The sequence below is a fragment of the Physeter macrocephalus genome, unplaced genomic scaffold (assembly GCF_002837175.3).
Source record: "Physeter macrocephalus isolate SW-GA unplaced genomic scaffold, ASM283717v5 random_300, whole genome shotgun sequence".
NCBI lineage: Eukaryota > Metazoa > Chordata > Mammalia > Artiodactyla > Physeteridae > Physeter > Physeter macrocephalus.
Genome location: NW_021145571.1, coordinates 28,024 through 45,179, shown reverse-complemented (window position 1 = coordinate 45,179; position 17,156 = coordinate 28,024). Strand labels below are relative to the sequence as shown.

At 53.0% G+C, this 17,156-nt stretch overlaps 4 protein-coding genes across 12 annotated transcripts in view; 1 reads left to right on the top strand and 3 right to left on the bottom strand.

Moving 5' to 3' along the window:
- PHF23 (PHD finger protein 23) overlaps positions 1-790 on the bottom strand; it is a 4,291-nt gene extending 3,501 nt beyond the window's left edge. The window contains exon 1 of the mRNA XM_007100683.2: positions 541-790. Coding sequence (XP_007100745.1) covers positions 541-574 — 34 coding nt within the window. The 5' untranslated portion in view covers positions 575-790. The remainder of the gene's footprint in view (positions 1-540) is intronic.
- An 878-nt stretch (positions 791-1,668) lies between these two features.
- Positions 1,669-3,705, bottom strand: GABARAP (GABA type A receptor-associated protein). The gene is made up of 4 exons (XM_007100681.3): positions 3,486-3,705; positions 2,862-2,940; positions 2,605-2,723; positions 1,669-2,160 (listed from the first exon to the last, which is right to left on the bottom strand). The coding sequence occupies exons 1-4, from the start codon at positions 3,573-3,575 to the stop codon at positions 2,095-2,097; spliced, it is 354 nt and encodes a 117-aa protein (XP_007100743.1). The 5' UTR covers positions 3,576-3,705; the 3' UTR covers positions 1,669-2,094.
- Positions 3,706-4,782: 1,077 nt separating this feature from the next.
- CTDNEP1 (CTD nuclear envelope phosphatase 1) lies at positions 4,783-11,106 on the bottom strand. 5 transcript variants are annotated; one of them, XR_003678431.2, is made up of 10 exons: positions 10,303-11,106; positions 7,598-7,664; positions 7,384-7,502; positions 7,111-7,182; positions 6,579-6,695; positions 6,239-6,350; positions 5,735-5,819; positions 5,383-5,439; positions 5,063-5,147; positions 4,783-4,868 (listed from the first exon to the last, which is right to left on the bottom strand). XR_003678431.2 is itself a non-coding variant. In XM_055082795.1 (9 exons), coding segments are annotated over exons 1-9 (732 nt in total). In that variant the 5' UTR covers positions 10,405-11,106; the 3' UTR covers positions 4,783-5,146. The 5 variants fall into 5 exon arrangements, 3 of the variants coding, with proteins under 3 accessions (XP_054938770.1, XP_028340761.1, XP_007100744.1); XR_003678430.2 differs by having other exon boundaries at positions 5,063-5,439; XM_055082795.1 differs by having other exon boundaries at positions 4,783-5,147.
- ELP5 (elongator acetyltransferase complex subunit 5) lies at positions 9,955-16,885 on the top strand. 5 transcript variants are annotated; one of them, XM_055082791.1, is made up of 8 exons: positions 9,980-10,326; positions 11,862-11,922; positions 12,009-12,089; positions 13,653-13,873; positions 14,995-15,176; positions 15,531-15,626; positions 15,772-15,872; positions 16,521-16,882. In XM_055082791.1, exons 1-8 carry the CDS (start codon positions 10,152-10,154, stop codon positions 16,633-16,635), a joined length of 1,032 nt encoding a protein of 343 aa, XP_054938766.1. In that variant the 5' UTR covers positions 9,980-10,151; the 3' UTR covers positions 16,636-16,882. The 5 variants fall into 5 exon arrangements, with proteins under 5 accessions (XP_054938769.1, XP_054938768.1, XP_054938767.1 ...); XM_028484959.2 differs by lacking the exon at positions 9,980-10,326 and adding an exon at positions 11,558-11,701; XM_055082792.1 differs by lacking the exon at positions 15,531-15,626 and having other exon boundaries at positions 9,970-10,326; positions 16,521-16,884.
- The last annotated feature ends 271 nt before the right edge of the window (positions 16,886-17,156 follow it).

The window sequence follows — 17,156 nt, the reverse complement described above, 5'->3', positions numbered from 1 at the left end:
CCGCATAGGTCTCTCTATCGCAGACAATACCCAGACCCTCTCTTCTTCCCACAACTATCTGCCCACCCCTCCAACAATCACCGGGCTAGCTCCGGCGGCAACTACCGGGAGCTCCGGCACCACCGCCACAAACTCCCCCACCTCGGCGAACTACCGAGCACCTCACTCAATCCTTTTCTACATCCTTCCTCCCCAACAACTCTCCGGCCCCCAGATTCTCCCAGTTCTAGGGCCCCAACCTGCCGGAGGCCCTTTCGGCCCCTAACCCCCGAAGCTCTGGGTTTCCAGCTCCCGCTCCCCCATCCCACCCCACCCGCCCTACACACACACAGCGCCTGATCTCCAACTACCCCCAGCCCAGTCTCCCACTCCTCTTTCTCCAAGGTCTCTCAACTCGTCACTCTCCCACCTCCAGGGGCAGGCCCCCGACCCCCTCCCCGCCCTCCCCCGCTGGGCTCCGGGGCTCGATCTCCAAGTTTGCCAATAGATTCCTCGCCCGCCCCCCGCCGGCTAAGCGCTCTGTGCCGGTCGAGAGCTCACCTTCGGGACTGGGCTCCGCCATGGCTTCCAGCATCGCCCCCTCCCCTCCTCCCGGTCCGGCGCCCCCCTCCCCTGAGCCGGGGATCCCGGTGCCGCCTCCGGTGCTCGGTGCTCCTACTGCCTCGCTCCACGGAGGTGTCTGCTTCGACTCGGTTGTGACTCGAGTCCGCTAGCCGCTGCCGCCACCTCCCTCTACCACTGCCTCCCGCACTCCCGGACCGGGCCCCCTCCCCCCGCGCCGCCGGCCGCCTGCTCCCTCCTCCTTCTCTCCTCCCTCCCTCCTCCTCTCTCCCCCCTCCCTTCGCGGGCGCTATCGCGCAATGCATCAAGGGGATTATAGTCCGTCCGGGGGCAGCAAAAAGGACACTGCATAGGCCTCCGGAACTTCAGTTCCCAGCAAGCCACGGATTGGCGCAGGCGCACTAAACCGCTCTCCTCCCCCGGGGAGTGGCGGGGAGATTGGGAGCAGAGGGGAGAGGGGAAGAGTGCGCTCAGGCTCCTGGGAAATGTAGGCTGGGCGGGGCTAAGAAAGAAGGGGATGAAGGGAAAGAAGGGATTAGAACTTTCGGCCACCATACTGCCTCATTCTGCGGCTTCTTTCTACCCCCGGGGTACCGCCCCACTTCCGGCCAGACAGAGAAAAGGCTGCTGGGAGATGAAGTTCTCCCGGTGTTAATGGCTCCCTCCTCCCAGTGTTCTCCCTCTCCTGGATTACACTCCACTGGATCCCTCATGCCGGCACAAAGTCTGTCTAAGCGACATGCATCTGAGGACAGAGCCCTTTTACTAGCTCCCACCTCGAAAATCTCCTTAACCCAAAAGGTTATGACAAACTTGGATGGTTTATCTAAAGCAGGTGCTTTCAAACTTCCACAGAAACCCACAGTAAAAAAATTTTTTTTTATAACCTCAGGACCCAGTCCATACACACGTATATAAAACTGAACTTTCATGAAGTGATACTTATTCCATCCATCACAACAAAAGCACACTTTTTATGCACAAGGAAAAGCCCAACATAAAAACAAACCAAAATATACTACTATCCCTCCAACCTCCTCTTTCCCCACCCCACCACTGACGAGAGAGAACAAAAGGGGGAGGGGAGCAACACAAAGAAAAATCCAGTTCAGTTTGGTGGTTTTCTCTTTATTGATGTGCCTACTTTCCCCCCACAATTTCAGTCCCTTCCATCTACCCCCAAAAAAGAAGGTAGTGAAAAGAAGGGATTGTTGGGGTTCTGAGCCCCTTGGGCAGTTAGAAAGGGAACAGAAACCAAAACAATCACCAGATGTGACAGAGATTGACAGTCAAGAAGTCTAAAGCAGAATGGGAAAGGTGGTAAAGGGGAAGAATGGAGAAAGGGTGGGTACTAGAGGCCATCCCCCCCATTAACCCTTGTGTTTAAAGGGGCTGGAAGAGAGTCTCAAACATTAGCAAGTGCAGGTCCTGAAAAAGGGAGGTGGTGTTTGACCCTCAAGGAGGAGCAGGTCAAGGAAGGGGGGCCACCTCTCTCTTTGTAGAATGGGACCCCCCACCTTAAGGACAGCAGCTTCACAGACCATAGACACTTTCGTCACTGTAGGCAATGTATAGAAAGAAGTCTTCTTCATGGTGTTCCTGGGGTGAAAGCAGAAAGTAACAGTGTTCAGGCAACTGGGCTTTAGTTACTTGAACCACCCACCACCGGGACAGATTCTTCCAAAACCATTCTTTTTGACTCTCCCTCTCACTTGCTCCAGGCCCTAGACGCTGAACAGTATTATTCTAGCCAACAGTCTTGGGCAAAAAGACCTCAAACTGTTCTCTGCTGCCTTGGAACAGGGAGGGGCCTGGGGAGAGTCTGGATCACAACAGTTGCTCCAGCTCACTATTCTCTCTTCTTTCTACTCCCACGGCCCTGTCCAAATCCCCAACCCAGGACTATGTGGAAATTTTAAGAGCAAATATAAAATTGAGAGCTAAGCAAGCCAGTTGGTCCAAGAATTGCTGACTTAAAACTTTTTCCCTCTCAAGCGCTTCCAACTCCTCTCCAAAGCCTCCGCTACTTCCCGGGCACCATACCTGGTATAGCTGACCCATCGTGGCACTGGTGGGTGGAATGACATTGTTGACAAAGAAAAACAAGGCATCCTCAGCTCGGAGATGAATTCGCTTCCGGATCAAGAAGTAGAACTGACCAACTGCCAAAGATACAAGGCCCGATAAAGTCAGAGATCACAAATGCCCTCAAAAGAACACCTTCTATGTGGAGCCTCCTCCCACAGAGCCTGCGCTCCCACCCCCAGGAAGCAAACCCGGGTATTGGGTCAGATTCCCACCTGTAAGATCAGAAGGCACCAGATATTTCTTTTTGTCCAGGTCTCCTATCCGAGCTTTGGGAGCCTTTTCTACTATCACCTGTTAAAGAGAAGGTGATAATTAGAAGACATGAGGTATATAGCCCGACAGCTCCGCCTGTCAAGAACTCAAACAACAACATTCCTAGCACCCACACCTACCCCAGACTCATTTCTCTTTGTCTCTGAACACGCGGCGCAGCCCTGAGTAGGGATTCTGAGCCCACTGACTCAATTCACCTAAACATCCAGGATCCCTAAACAGGACGTCATAACAAACCGTTATTTTAATCATAAAAGGATGACTTGTCTGGGCCGACTACAGCTTCAATTTCAAAAACCCCATGTGAAGCTCAGACTGTCAAACGCCCCACAGCTTCCCACATGAATCTCCAGGTCTGTCTCTCGCGTCTACATCCTCTCACCCCCAGCTCTACCGCTACCCCACTCCTTTCACCTCCGGTCCCAGGGACAGCAGTTCCGGGCTCGTTCCCAACCCCGCCACAGCCGGTAGCCTGATGCCCGCGCTGCGGGGCCCGGACTCAAGCTCGGGCTGTGGCGTCAGCGCCAGCGCCCCGCGCCCTCGGCCCTGGCTACTGTCCTCACCGGGACCCGGTCCGGGTATTTCTTTCGGATCTTCTCGCCCTCAGAGCGGCGTTTCTCGAACGGATGTTCCTCTTTATACACGAACTTCATCCTCCCGGGAACCGGGCTGGACCGGGCTGGGCTGAGGGAACCCGGGGGGGGCCGGGACGGGGGGCGGTGGCGACGGCGGCGACGCGCGGGCGGATTCGGCGGAGCGATCCCGGGACTTGGGCCACTTCCCTATTCACCAACCCCGCCCCCGACCATCAGGAGCCTCCCCGCCTGCTATGTTACGCCACTAGCGCAACGGCCCTAACGCCACTAGCGTAGCACCACCTACTGACCGCCACCCTCACGCCGTCAGCGCAATCGCTTTGGAATCAACTTGGAGGCTACGCAGGCGGCGTAGGAAAAAATGTCGGCTTTTGCTATCGTCGAAAATAACTGAAAACCCATTTCCCGAGTTTCCCCGAGGAAGGTAACGATGAAAATGGCTGCAAGATGGTAATCGTAATTTGAGACTTGGCTCTCCAAAAGTTCTTTTCGGAAATAACGTACAAGAAAAAGAGCAGATTACAAGGAGAGCTATTCACGAAACGTGTTGGTACGCTGAAGGGGGCCGTTGACACCAAAACAAAGTAGTACCCAAGCGGAGGAAGTGGTCTCCGGAAAGAGGGCAGAAACGAAACGTACGTTTGGAGAGACGCACGGAACGCTTAGGTTCCAGGGGTGAGTGGACCAATAGGGACTGGAGAGGAGGTCCGAAAAGTAAGGACTACGTCAGCGCGGAAGAATACTGCACTGTGTGTACCCAAGAATCATGTGATCTCGGAGTAGGGCGGAGCGTCACGTGGCGGGTGCGAGGAAGTAGAGCCGGCTTAGGCTTCGGGGAGGAAAGCGCTGGGGAGGTGGGGCCTCGGGGCTCGGCCAGCCCGCCGGTGGCGTGGAGTACAGTACCCCGCCCCCCTCCCCCAGCCCCACGCCGCTCAGGGGCAGCGTCTGCTTAACTTGTTCACGTCAGCCCCCCAAACGAAATGCGGGCTTTGCAGGCGCCCAGGTCTCTCCTCCTTTCATATTTCTCCGTCCTACCGCACTGAAGCTCACGTTCCCTCAGGACGCACAGCTGTCCTTTCAGTCCCCGCCAGGGCGCCCATCCTGTCACTAAGACCCTTCCCACCAGGGAAAGCCAACACCACCGTTGCCCCTACCCCTAGGGTCTACAGCAGCCTCTCTTCCTTCTACGTAGGGCACAGGGTGGATGTGAACAAAGACCCCTCCCTTCATTTCCCAAAACCCCAGAGAAGGACCTAGGGCAGCCTTGGTTTTAAAGTTATAATGCATGGTTTAAAAGAGAAGAAAGAAAAAAAAAAAAAAAGAGAAAGCTGGTTACAGGTCTGAGGGAATCTAGGAAGAAGGGAAAATAGAGAGAAAATAAGGGAGGGGACAAGTTTGGGGAAAATCCAGTGGCCCAAAATCCAGTTTCCCACCCACAACCCAGCCCTTGGAGTGAAGAATTAGATCAGTTTTGTACAAGAGTTTTTAAAAAAAACAAATCACAACAAAGCTGGCTTGGCTTCTCTTTGAGCCTCCCGGATTACCGAATGTCTGTCTCCCACTCTGGCCAGTCCTGTCTCTCCACCAGACACTGTTGCGGCTCTCCTAGGCCTCCGCTTATGTCCCAGTCTGGGGTTTCCAGGGAGTGCGAACACGAAGTTAGAGTGAGGCTGCTTGAGAATCTGGCCCTTGTGTCCATCCAGACTCCATATGGAGTGCAGGGCTCCCAGGGCAGAGAGGGGTGGGAGGGGCAGACCCCGCCCAGGCAGTCCTCACCAGTGGACAGGGCACCAGACGGCATCCCGAGGGCTCACCCTCCCTTTCCCCCCCACCCCAACTCAGGTGGAGGGGGAGCAGCTGTCACCAGAGCCTATGTTGGTGAAGGTTTCGGCTCAGCACAGAACGAACATCAGCGGTGAACCTGGGACAACAATAACTTGCATTGGTAGAGTCCTTATGTTGATATCCTCACACTAGTGTAAGGCAGCCTCACGGAAGACATGGGGTGGAAAGGATCACCGTTTTCACATGAGACAGGTTCAGTTTGCCCAAAACCCAATGTCTAAAAGTGATGAGTTTTAAGAAGACCTTGTTCAAAAGTAATATTCTTAAGGGAAAAGAGATAAGTAAGTAAAACAGGACAAACTTTTATTCCTTCTTGGGATCCCCCACCCGCTCCTCTCCCCTCAGAAATCTAAGTGTCTAGCTTCCCTTACCTGAGGGCATCCAGCATCGGAAGCAGGTTGAGAAGGGCGGTATCGCTGGGGTCACTGAACCAGGATTTGATGGGGATGGCATTGTCTAGGGTGGGTGAAAAGGCACATGAGCAGAAACAAAGGATTCAAGAGAGACGGAGTGTTTTTCCTTTTATTTGGGGGTGGGGTTCATTACTTTAAAATACATACCCCCCCCCAAACTCAATGACCTAAGTAAAACCTTCTTGATTTATTCTTCAAAATAAAATAAAATTTTAATCACCGTATCTCATACTAGGGTGAGGCTTCTAGTCAAACTTACTGCCTTGTGTCTTACCTGAAGTAATTTGATATGAGAAATCTGATTTATGAAATGGATATGGGGGGGCAGGGAACATCTCATTTAAAAGAGAAACAACTTGCATCCTGACCTACTGTAAACCAGGGAATCCCAGCTCCATGCATTCAAAATACCTCCTAAGAACCACTTCCTAGTCCTGCCAGACTCACCACCGTCCCCTGTACCTGGATGGCTCCTGTAAGCCCCTGGGGAGTTATCCAGGATCACAATGCTGGAGAGGTCACTGTGGACCACAGAGAGGTCCTTGATGTAGCTGCCCAATTCCAAAGTGCAGTGCTGGAAGGCAGGGTGAGCTGGGCATCAAAAGGAGACTCGCCCTCTGTGATTGCTCCCCCAGTCCCAACAATGCCCACAGGCAGCCAGTTCTCACAAAAGGGATTAGACAGTATGCCTCCCCCACACCTTCAGAAGGTCCCATTCCAGGGCAGTTGCCTCAAACTCAGGTCCCTCCCTGATGGCCTGCCTCCCAAGCCTCACTCTTAGACCTAGACTCTAGCCCCTTACCTGTCTGTAGTATCTCCTCTTGAGAATGCTTCTGCTATTATCCAGTTTATCTGCCACAGCAGAGCCGTAAATTTCCATGCTTGCTGTGAACACCACCAGCTCGTACCACTGGCTCACCTGAAAGAGATTGAAGAAGAGGAAGGTGTCAGAAGAGATGATCATTCTGACATACGTTCCCTTTTACTAAGACTCTAGCAGAGTCCTTCGGGACTTCCAACAACACTGAATGTCTCTGAGGACACAAAATTCTGAAACTGTCCTCAAACTCAGAGTCTTAGGCACCATACACCCTTAAGATTCACAGATGCAAGAACAAAAGAGCGGGAAGGCCGTGGAAGAATAGAATTGCATCAGCACAACAAATGAACCCAAACTATCGAAAGCCATTCTCTGAGCATCCTACAACCTCCCCTCTCCAAACCTGCCCTTACCCATTTCTCCTGATCCCTTACTTCCTCCAAATCCTCTAAATTCCCAGAGCCCTAAAACCACTGCTTCATCACAGAGCTGCCTTCAGCTTCTGCAAACTCACCACTTCCAAGAAGAAATCCACATGGGGCCTCTTATGTACAAAAAAACGGACGGGATGTTTGTCTATTACCACCTGTAGAGGAACACAGCAGGGCTGGGAGAAGTCCTGAGCACCACAACATAGGCCTAAAGGACACCCCCCACCCTCCCACTGCCTGCTTCCCTCCTTCAGGCTGCCAGAGGACACAGCCAGGGATGAGATGCTCTGGGACTGGCAAAGAATCTAAGCAGAATAACAGACGTAACCATTCCATCACTTCCCAGCCCCACACACCTTGAGAATGAAGTCAGGAGGCGTTCCAGGCCGGACTGTAGGCCTCAGGACCCCATCGTGATGGGAGTGAATAAGTGTCTCATCCAGATCCAGCACCAGGATCTTCCTCTTCACCTGGCCTGAACCACAACGGGAAGGGGGTAACACCAACCAACCTCCAGCCAAGACCTTGAACCCTACCTCACCGAGGGTTCCTCCCAGTCAGCATACTCACTTAGCCGATTCCGGGACACAGGAGATAAAGGAAGGATGTCATATCGAACAGTTTGGTACTGAATTACCTAGGAATAGCAAGAGAGAGGGTTAGAACCCTTGACAAGGAAATCTTCCCCACTAATAACAGGAAGCACATGTTGAACATTTACCATACATTGGGCATAGTGTAATTTAGGGTTGTTTCTTTAATCTTCAGAACAACCCTAATAATAACAACAACAGTATCATCTGCGTCTTAAGGATAAAGAAACCAAGGCTTGGAGAAGTTAAATACTTTGCCTAAGACCCCACAGCTAGGAATTGTCTTATTTAGCAGTTTGCCACTCCAGTTAGAATGAAAGCAAGGATTTTGTCTCGATCGTGGCTGTATTACTAGAACACTATAGCAAGGGTGGTCGCTTACATTAGAATCAATGAAATGGTGGAGCCAGGATTGTACCTGTGCAGTCCGATCCAAGAACGTGCCCTCTTAACCATGATGTTATCCTGCTACGTGGAACAAAGAAATGTGTGGCCCTCCCCACCTCCACCTCAAGAATTCTTTGTGACAGCTCTCATCACCTCCTGTTGGGAGCTGAGCGCCTCAGATTCCTTAGTGGACAGGGCGTAGGAGTCAGGAGGGGAGGTCCTTGGGTCACTAAGGGGAACAGAGAATGAGGGAATCCAGGGGTTGTCAGGTCAGCTAAGTTCCTCTGGCTGGGGGCCACCAGGCCTATTTTAACTAGCCACCTGTCCATTTCTGTCTCTACTAGACAAGTCACAAGTTGTAGAGAACCTCAGCCCTCTGAACAGCCTCCTTATCCTGGTACCCAGGGCAAGGCAGAGAACACTGGAAAGCCCCACTCACCAGGCAGACTGATAAGAGTATCAAGAAGGCCAGAGCGAAGTAAGGGCCGTGAGTGGGAGGTGAGGAAGGGACAAGGACGTCACCATCTCGGCCTTCCAGCTTCTCCAAGCCTTCTCTAGAGGCTCCTGTTTCCAGCACTCAAATCTCTCCCATGCAAAGCTTGGCAATTCCCTCCTCTGCTCTTTTCTTCTAAGCACAGTCCATCCGTAGGCCCCAAGCCTCACCAGAACCAGGCTCTCCACTTGCAAACCAAAGGGCCCTCTCCCCCTAATCCCAAGGCATGTGCCCTTCTTTTCTCTCAGGGCTGCGATGAGGGCCGCAACAGCTCGGGTGTCCTGCCCTGCTATCTCGGGTTGCACATGCTGGGCATGTAGGGAATGCTCTAAGCATCTGCCAGAAAGGGGGTGGGGGGAGAAACCAGATTGGAAAGGAAGGAAGGGAAGACAGAAGGCTGTGGGGTCAGTGCTGCCCAGAGGAGAGCAATTTTGCAAGGGCTCTGCATGGGCTGGAGCCCATCCCTGCACCCAGAACAGAAAACTGCTATGTTAGGGGAAGAAGGGGAGATGCTCGGAGCAAGGCCAGGAAGAGAGGACAGCAGCTAACACGTAAGGAAAATCCCAGGAGCTAGTCCCCCACACATCTCAGTATCTCCGACCCGATTCTTCTTGGCTCCTAACCCTTATCTCAGGGAAATAGCCCTGCCTACAACCATGACCACCCAGAAACAATCCTCACCCTAAACCCTAAATCAGGAAGTGGAAGGAGTGGAGTGGTAAAGGAGACACTGAATCCAAGGCCAGGCCCATTCCCCGAATCAGTAAGTCAACCACCACTACCACTCGGGGCTTTCTGGAAGTTCCTTGACCTAGGCAGCCCCTACCTGGTTTTATTCCTTCATGTTTTACTGAGGTATGCCAGAGTACAGACTGGAGACCCTCTGCACCCCAGCTCACTGACTCCTCCCCAGACTCCTTCAGAGGATTCTCCCCCGTGATGGTGAGAACACAGAGCACATTAAATGATGTTAGCCTAAGGAGGTTTGACCTTGGAGAAAAGCTATGGGGGAGGAAATCCAGAGATACACTCCCCACAGTATCCCTCACAATGCTGGGGTCTCCTGGAGAAACAATCTGAGAAGCGTGCCCTCAGATTCAAACCTTAAACTGACAAGCACCATCTTCTGATAGGGACACCCAAACTTTAATGTGCACCCTTCCACAACTAAAGATGCCAATCATAAATCCATCTTTTTTAGTCCCAAAGTCTTAATAAACCCAAATATTCACACTCACACTATGAAATGAGTTTTCATGACCTTTTTGGAAGAGTTCCCTTAATTTGAACCGCAGGGGTTTCTCCTTCACACCCAGGGCTTTTCCCACGTTCCCATCCTTGTTGGTGACATACGCCCTCCCTCTCACCCCCACCCTTGGCACATGAGCCTGTCTCTCCCTTGTTATGAGACCAAACACACATGGAGGTTCCAAATAATAGGAGGGTCTTTCACAAGCCTACATCAACAGACCTGCTGCCATCAAACAGGTGTTCCCCGCCCCTCGGCTTCTTTAGCAACAACTCTAGCTTTCTTAAAGTGCACCCCACCCATCACCCTAGCCCCCAAGAGTTGCCAAATCCTTTTCCCATCTAGCCGCCCTCCACCATCTCGGTTCTACTACAAGGGTCTTCCTCTTCCCCGTCCCACCCCATGCCCAGCGACGGGTGCTCTAATTCTCTAGCGGTAAAAGCTGCCGCCGGGGCTCAGTTTCTAGGCCCAAACAGAGGCCCGAGACTTTCCAAAAACCCTCGAGCACCGCTGACAGAGGTCCCCACCACCACCAGCGCCCACCCAGGCTCACCGTGCGGATCTGCCTCCGCAAAAGGTAAATGAAGAAGCTCCAGAGCTTGGCGGCGAAGGCCACGAACGTGCGCAGCCCCAGCAGACACTGCGTCCGCATCATCCCGATGACCCCGGCACCGCCGGCCCCGGGGCCCCCGCGGCCCAGCTCCGCCAGCCCCCCGGGGGCAGCCCCCCGCCACCGGGAGGGGGAACGGGGGCCCCGAGTGGCAGGAGAGGCTGCAGAGAGGGGCACGGAGCGGGCGGCTCAGAAAGCCACCCACGACGAGGGGAAAGCCCAGCGGAACGGGGAGCTGGGGGACAGGCGTGGGCAGCCCGCGGGGGCCCACATGGGCGGGGAGTGGTACAGACGGATTCGCGGAGGTTGCGGGCTGAGACAGGTCGGGCTACGATGGGGTCCTCCGAGACCAGGAGGGAAGGGGATGGAGAATTGGGGGAGGGGGCTGTGGGGGAGGGGGGCTAGGGAGAAGGGAGGGAGGGAGAAGGAAGGGGGAGGGGAAGGGGGAAGCGGAGGGTGGCCCGCTGCGCAGGCGCGCTAGGGGGCTGCCCGCGGGAAAGGGGCGGGCGGGGGCAGCGGCGCGCGCAGGGCCGCGGTGGCGGCGAAAGGACCAGCTGAGCCAAGGAGCCGGGAAGGAGGGGAGGGGGAGCCGAAAGGCGCGGATGGCTGGACTGGAGCGGCCTCCCCCTCCCCGAGGTCGGGGGTGCCTCAGCCGCTAGGGAGCGGGGCTGCAGCCTCTGCAGCTGGATTTCCCACTCTGACAGGCGCCATTTTACCGCCCAAAGGCCTCCCTCCTTCTTTCTTCCCCCCTCCTCTTCCCCTCTGACACTACTTCCGGTGGTGACGTGTATTCGCTTCACCGGGGCTGAAGTTCCCTCTACTCTGTCTTCGGGGGTGGGGATAAGGAAAGTGGAGCGTGCTCCGAACAAGGCCCCAGTGTCGCGCATGCGCGGAGGCCGGCGATGGGGCGGGGCCTGGGGCAAACCAGGCCCGCCTCGAATTGCATGGGCGGGGCGGGGTGACGTCACTTGCGCCAGAGGCTCCGACGGTCGGGCGGGCTTGCGCGGCCACTTGCCCCTCCCACAGACAACTGCCCCAACGGCTCTTCCCGCCTTAGTCACAGTAAAAATGTAGAGAGGGGCGTCGTCCCTGCGTCTGTGCACCAGGGCTCAGGAGGGGTCGCTCCGCGTGAGCCTTCCTGGGATAGTGAACCTAAGCACCACTCACGCCAGGTTACGCCAGGGCTTAGTGGTGGGAGAGATCGTGGATGCCCCGCCCCTTCCATGTGGAGGGGCGGGGCAATGGACAGTGACGCCATCAGAGGGCGTCCGAAGAGGGACGCGACGCATTTTGGAGATGCTGGAGTCGCTGTTGGCTCTTGGTGGCCTGGTGCTGCTGCGGGGTGAGGGTCACAGGTACAGGGCCTTAGGAGCAGGGCCCATGGGGCGGAAGTGGAGAGGAAGGGCCGTGGGTAAGAGCCCAGGGGTGGAGGTCGCTACCGGTTCGCGAATGCGAAAACCTCAGTGTTCTCAGGCTGTTTATCCGTCCCTCGCTCTCCCCAGACTCCGTGGAGTGGGAGGGGCGCAGCCTCTTGAAGGCTCTTATCAAGAAATCTGCACTGTGGTGAGTATCCCGCAGCGTCTCGCTGTCCTACCCGAGAAGGGAGCCTGGGCCCCACTCTTTGACACTCCCCCTCATCTCTGCCTCAGTGGGGAGCAAGTCCACATCCTGGGCTGTGAAGTGAGCGAAGAAGAGTTTCGTGAAGGTTTTGACTCCAATATCAACAGCCGGTAAGTACAAATTGGAAGAGATTTAATTTGATTTGGGACCTCTGTTGCTGAGGAACTCCCCTTCCAGCAACAGGGGCAAACCCGATATGTAGTAGCAGCTGCTTATTCATTGAATGGATATGGGTTTTTCAAGAGGTAGGAGTTAGTAAGAGGAATGATGAAGAGTGGTATCTGGAGAATCCAAGGCAGGGACCATAGAAGATGAGAGGAACAGAGTAATAAAAGGCCGACAGTACAGGTTAGCACTAGAGGCTGGACTGGAGGACAAGGATAAACGGGTTCTGCCTTTTGAGTTATTCAGAATCTGGTGATCAACATGCATCAGCACTAACTGCAGGGTACATAGGGACTTGTCCTACACGCAGAAGGAACAGTTTATGCAAAATCAGGTATGGAAGGCATACCTGTTCATGGGAGATGGAGGAGCTTCCTGAGGTCAGACAGAGAGAGGCACCTGGTAGTAAAAGGTCTTACAGAGCACGAGAAGGAAAATTTGGGAGGAGAATGATAACATCATACCTGTTAGAAAGACTTGTCCAGTGACCACAGTGTGGAGAATGGGTTCGGAGGGGGAAGCCTGGAGATAGGGAGACCAGGTGGGAAGGCTATTGCAGTAATGCAGGTTCCCTCAGATGTGTAAGTACCGGTTAAGAACTAGTTGTGAACCAGGAACTGAGCTAGGCTAGAGCAGTGAATGAAGCCGACATGATTCCTGTTCCCGTGAATCTTAGAGAATAATGGTAGGAGGTGACAGAGGCCTGGCTAAAGACAGTGGCAGTAGGGATGGAGAGTTTAGGACAAATGTAAAAGGACTTTAGCAGGTAGAATTTCCAGGACTTAACAGACTGATGTGGGGTAGAGGAAAGCAGCCAGATCAGGAGGTACCTGAATCCATGTATGTTGGGTGGTTAAGAAAGATTACTTCCTGGTCTGGTTAGCTAAGTGGATAATAACAGTTTCCCTGTCGGTTGAGCCCTAATTTGTATCAGCTGTTAGAGTAGAGGTGATGCTGTAAAGATGGCGTTCACAAGAGAAACAGAAGATAGAAAGGAGATGTCTGGGAACAAGTTATGCCACTGTGAAGCTTTCCCAGGATTTCTAGTCCATGCAAGTCTCTTTTCCTGAATCGCTATGTTACCTGTAGTTAATACCTCAGGACTTGATTCTTGACCTTCTCTTAAGCTGTCCTACAGGCAGGAACCATGTCTCAGGTCCTCTCTTTTCTCTTTATCCGTTCGAGAATGATACGCTTTAGGCATCACTTAGTACTGTGCTGTCAGGAGGTTCGTATTCCTATTTTATAAATGAAGAAACCGAGTCTTACAGAGGTGAAGTAACGTATCAGTTAGGTGACCTTGGACAAGTAGAACCAAGCTTGCAGCTCAGTGCTGTCTGATGCCAAAGTCTGTGCTCTCAATTACTATATTCTACTTTTCAGTAAAAACTTTTCACTAATGTTTAGGATATTAGTGAAAATCAAGAAACAGCCACAAAAATCAGAAGCTGAATTTGGAGATTAGGGGGAGGGGCAGTAGAATCATGCCTTTCCATTTCCCTTTGCAGGCTGGTTTACCATGACCTCTTTAGAGACCCTCTCAACTGGTCAAAGACTGGGGAAGCCCTTCCTGGGGGTCCCCTGGAAGCCTTGAGGGCCCTGTGCAGGAGGACAGATCCTGGCCCTGTCACCATTGCTCTCGATTCCCTCAGCTGGCTGCTGCTTCACCTTCCCTGCACCACACTCTGCCAGACTCTGCACACACTGAGCCGTCAGGACTCCTGCCATGGTGAGACTCCTCCTTCGTTTCTTCCCACCATACATTCCCCCTGCCAAGGGATGTGCCCCTTTCCACCCTAACAGGAAACATATCAGGGATCTCCAATTGGCCTTTCTTCCATCTCTTTAGCCTTTATTCTAGTTCTTGGTTTCTTTATAATGCTATCTACTAATTACTCTTTTTTTTCTTTTCCAAGTTTTTTTCCCTCATTCATTTCATTCATTCATTCAACAAACATACGTATACATACACTGTATCAGGCACAGTTCTAGATAATGGAAAAATAAAGGCTAACTGTAGTCAGGTCCTTGCCTTTCAGGAGCTCAAAGTCCCGTAAAGGTATAGACAAGTAAACCAGCAATTACTAGACAGTCTGATAAGGACCATGATGATAAAAGAACATGCACAGAGTACCTTAAGGAAGGAATGTCTTGAAGAGCAAGGGCCAGTTTGTCCGGCTGGGGGCACTGGGACTAGCCCTAAAGTACAGTGGGTACTAGAATGGGCGTTGGAGTCAGATACCCAGCTCGGTATACAGGTGCTTGGTCTCACAGTGCTTCCGTTTGCTCGGTAAAAGCTGAGGAAGGAGGGAGTTTATAGTATGAAGATGAACCACTTGGAATTGCTTTTTTTGTAGATCAGATATGATCAAATGTCAGCAATTTCATACAGTCCAACCTAAAAATGGAAGTATTTAGTGCAGTGCCTGATGCCTTGTAAATGCTGCTAGAAAGGGAGGGAAGGAAAAGAGGGGATCTAAGGCACTGACTGGGATCTTGGCAAGTTCCTGACACTGCAGATGGTTCAGTGTGTAAGAGATGAGGCTGGAAAACAAGCGGAGGACAGATGCTGAGAGTGTGGATTCCATCCTGAAGGCCTTGAGGCGCTCCTGTGGATTGAGGTCAGAGTGGTGCCTTGATGTGCATTGGAATAAGAAAGTGTTTTAAAGGTGAGGGCTGAAAGAGGTCAGAGCAGGGCAGTGACACTGGCCGAGGTCAGTCAGGATCCTGGCGGAGCTCTGAGGGAACGTGGCCCTCTCCTTCCTTTTTTCCTCTTCACCATTTGATCCCAGGCCTCCCCCGAATGCTCCCTACTGCCCTTCATGCACCATCTTTCTTGTCCCTCTCCAGGTGACAGCTCCCCAGGAGAGCAGGTGCATGTGCTGGGCCTGCTGCATGAAGAGCTTCACGGCCCAGGCCCCTTGGGAGCGCTGAGCAGCCTTGCTCAGACCGAGGTGACCCTGAGCGGTGCATTGGGCCAGGCCTCAGCCCACATCCTCTATCGGAGGCCCCAACAGCGCCCCTCCCACCAGGTCAGAAGCACAGGAGAACTGGAGGTTGGGGTCAGAGAGGAAGAGCAATAAAATGGCTGATGCGATGGGGCACTTCCTTAGGCTCTCATGGTTTCAGCATTGCCCTCGTTGTATCTCCACAGCTGCCCTGTAAAGTAGATTGTTTTATTATCCCTATTCTGTAGCCTGGAAAGCTCGGATCCTGTGAGCTTAACCAATGAAAGACACTGCCTTTCAGGAGACGAAAAAGGAGAGCAAGAGCTGGAAGCAGCCAGTTACATAAGTGGCTGGGAGCTGGGGCGGCAGGTCCTGGTTCTCTGGTTTGTTCAGTAAGACGAAAAAACCCTTCTTAATACTCTTCTTTCTTCTCCCCAGACTCAGTGGTTCTCCATCCTTCCTGATTTCAGCCTGGAGCTCCAAAGGGGGCCACCCCTAGAGTCCCAGCCTTACCCAGATCCTCATACTCCCTCGGTATCTAAGAGAGCCAGGGCCAGAACAAGGGGATGCAGTTTGGAGTCTGGAAAAAGGAGAGAGGGGGATAAAGACTGCAGAGGTTGGGGGTGGGGTCAGGGATTTCAGTGATGGGGCAGAGTGGCAGCATCCTTTGTCTCTACAGATGGACCCCACGACTCATTTGACTTTTAACCTTCGCCTGTCCAAGAAAGAGAGAGAAGCCAAAGATAGCCTGACCCTGCCCTTCCAGTTCAGCTCGGAAAAGTAAGGTTGGGGCCTCAGTGCCCGGGTCCCTGAGCTGAGCCCAGCATCTGGGCCTAAGAGGTGGGGCAACAGCAGGTTGTTGATTAACCTCTTAGACTTTATAGGGGCTGAAGTCCACTTCCAGAGGCACGTCTGGGGAGGGGTTCTCTACCCACCCAAACCCCAGCAATGGCAAAGGTCCTTTATATCTTTTTTCTCTCCGTTAGAGCCTTGGGTCCCAGCTCCACAGATGTCCCCAAAGTAATCTGGGCCTGGGTTGAGCCAGACCAGACCCTGGGGAAGTGGCCCTGTCTCCAGGCAGCGGTGCTAAGAGGACAGGAAGCTAGATGGGTGTGGCAGAGGCAGGTTAATAAAGGCTTAGTAGATGCCTGTTGTCCTATGCCCAGTGTGTGGGCAGGTGAAGCAAGACTTCGGCAGGATCCTTGCCCTCAAGCTGCTAAGAAGTTAGGCTATTATGAGAGCGGTATAAGAGTATCTACCCTGTACCAGGTAGTGCTTCCGTGCTAACTAAACGAGGTCACACCAAGGGACTTAGACCAAGGAAACATAGAGGCCGAAGAGGGAGTCACTGTCGCAAGGAAAGAGGGTATCCAGACGTGACCCATTACCCACCCTCACCAGCACCAATCTCCCTTTATGTCTTCTCAGACAGCAGGCTCTACTGTGCCCTGGGCTGGGCCAGCCTACCAGCCACATTTTCTATGAGCCAGATGCTTATGATGACCTGGACCAAGAAGACCCAGATGATGACCTAGATGTTTAACTGTCCAGGAGATGTGACTAGACTGTAATTGGAGGAAGAGGGAGACCTTGGGCCCATAACCATCCTTCCATTGTTTGCATTGGCCTTAGCCTGTCTCTGCTCCATCTTTGTTCCCTGTGTCTGTGGAGGCCCTGCCCTGTGACCCATGAGCCAGGGAGCAGCTTCCAGTGAGGAGAGAAAGTGGAATGGAGGCATAAGGGAAGGTGACACCACCACCACCCCAAGCCTAATAAAATCTTAATTTTTTTACTAAAAATAAAAGCTCTTTGGTCGCTATTTAAGCAAGAGTTGCGAGTGGACAGGACTGGAGGCTGGGAGGGGATGAGGGAAGCCAAGAACATGAGTCGTTTAGAGTCAGTAGTCAAAAGTGTTGGGGACTGAATGGCTGAACTGGTGGAGCTGGGACAGCCTTGCACACCATTGGTGCTCAATAATTTTTTTTTTTTTTTTTTTTTTTTTTTTTTTGCGGTACGCGGGCCTCCCTCTGTTGTGGCCTCTCCCGTTGCGGAGCACAGGCTCCG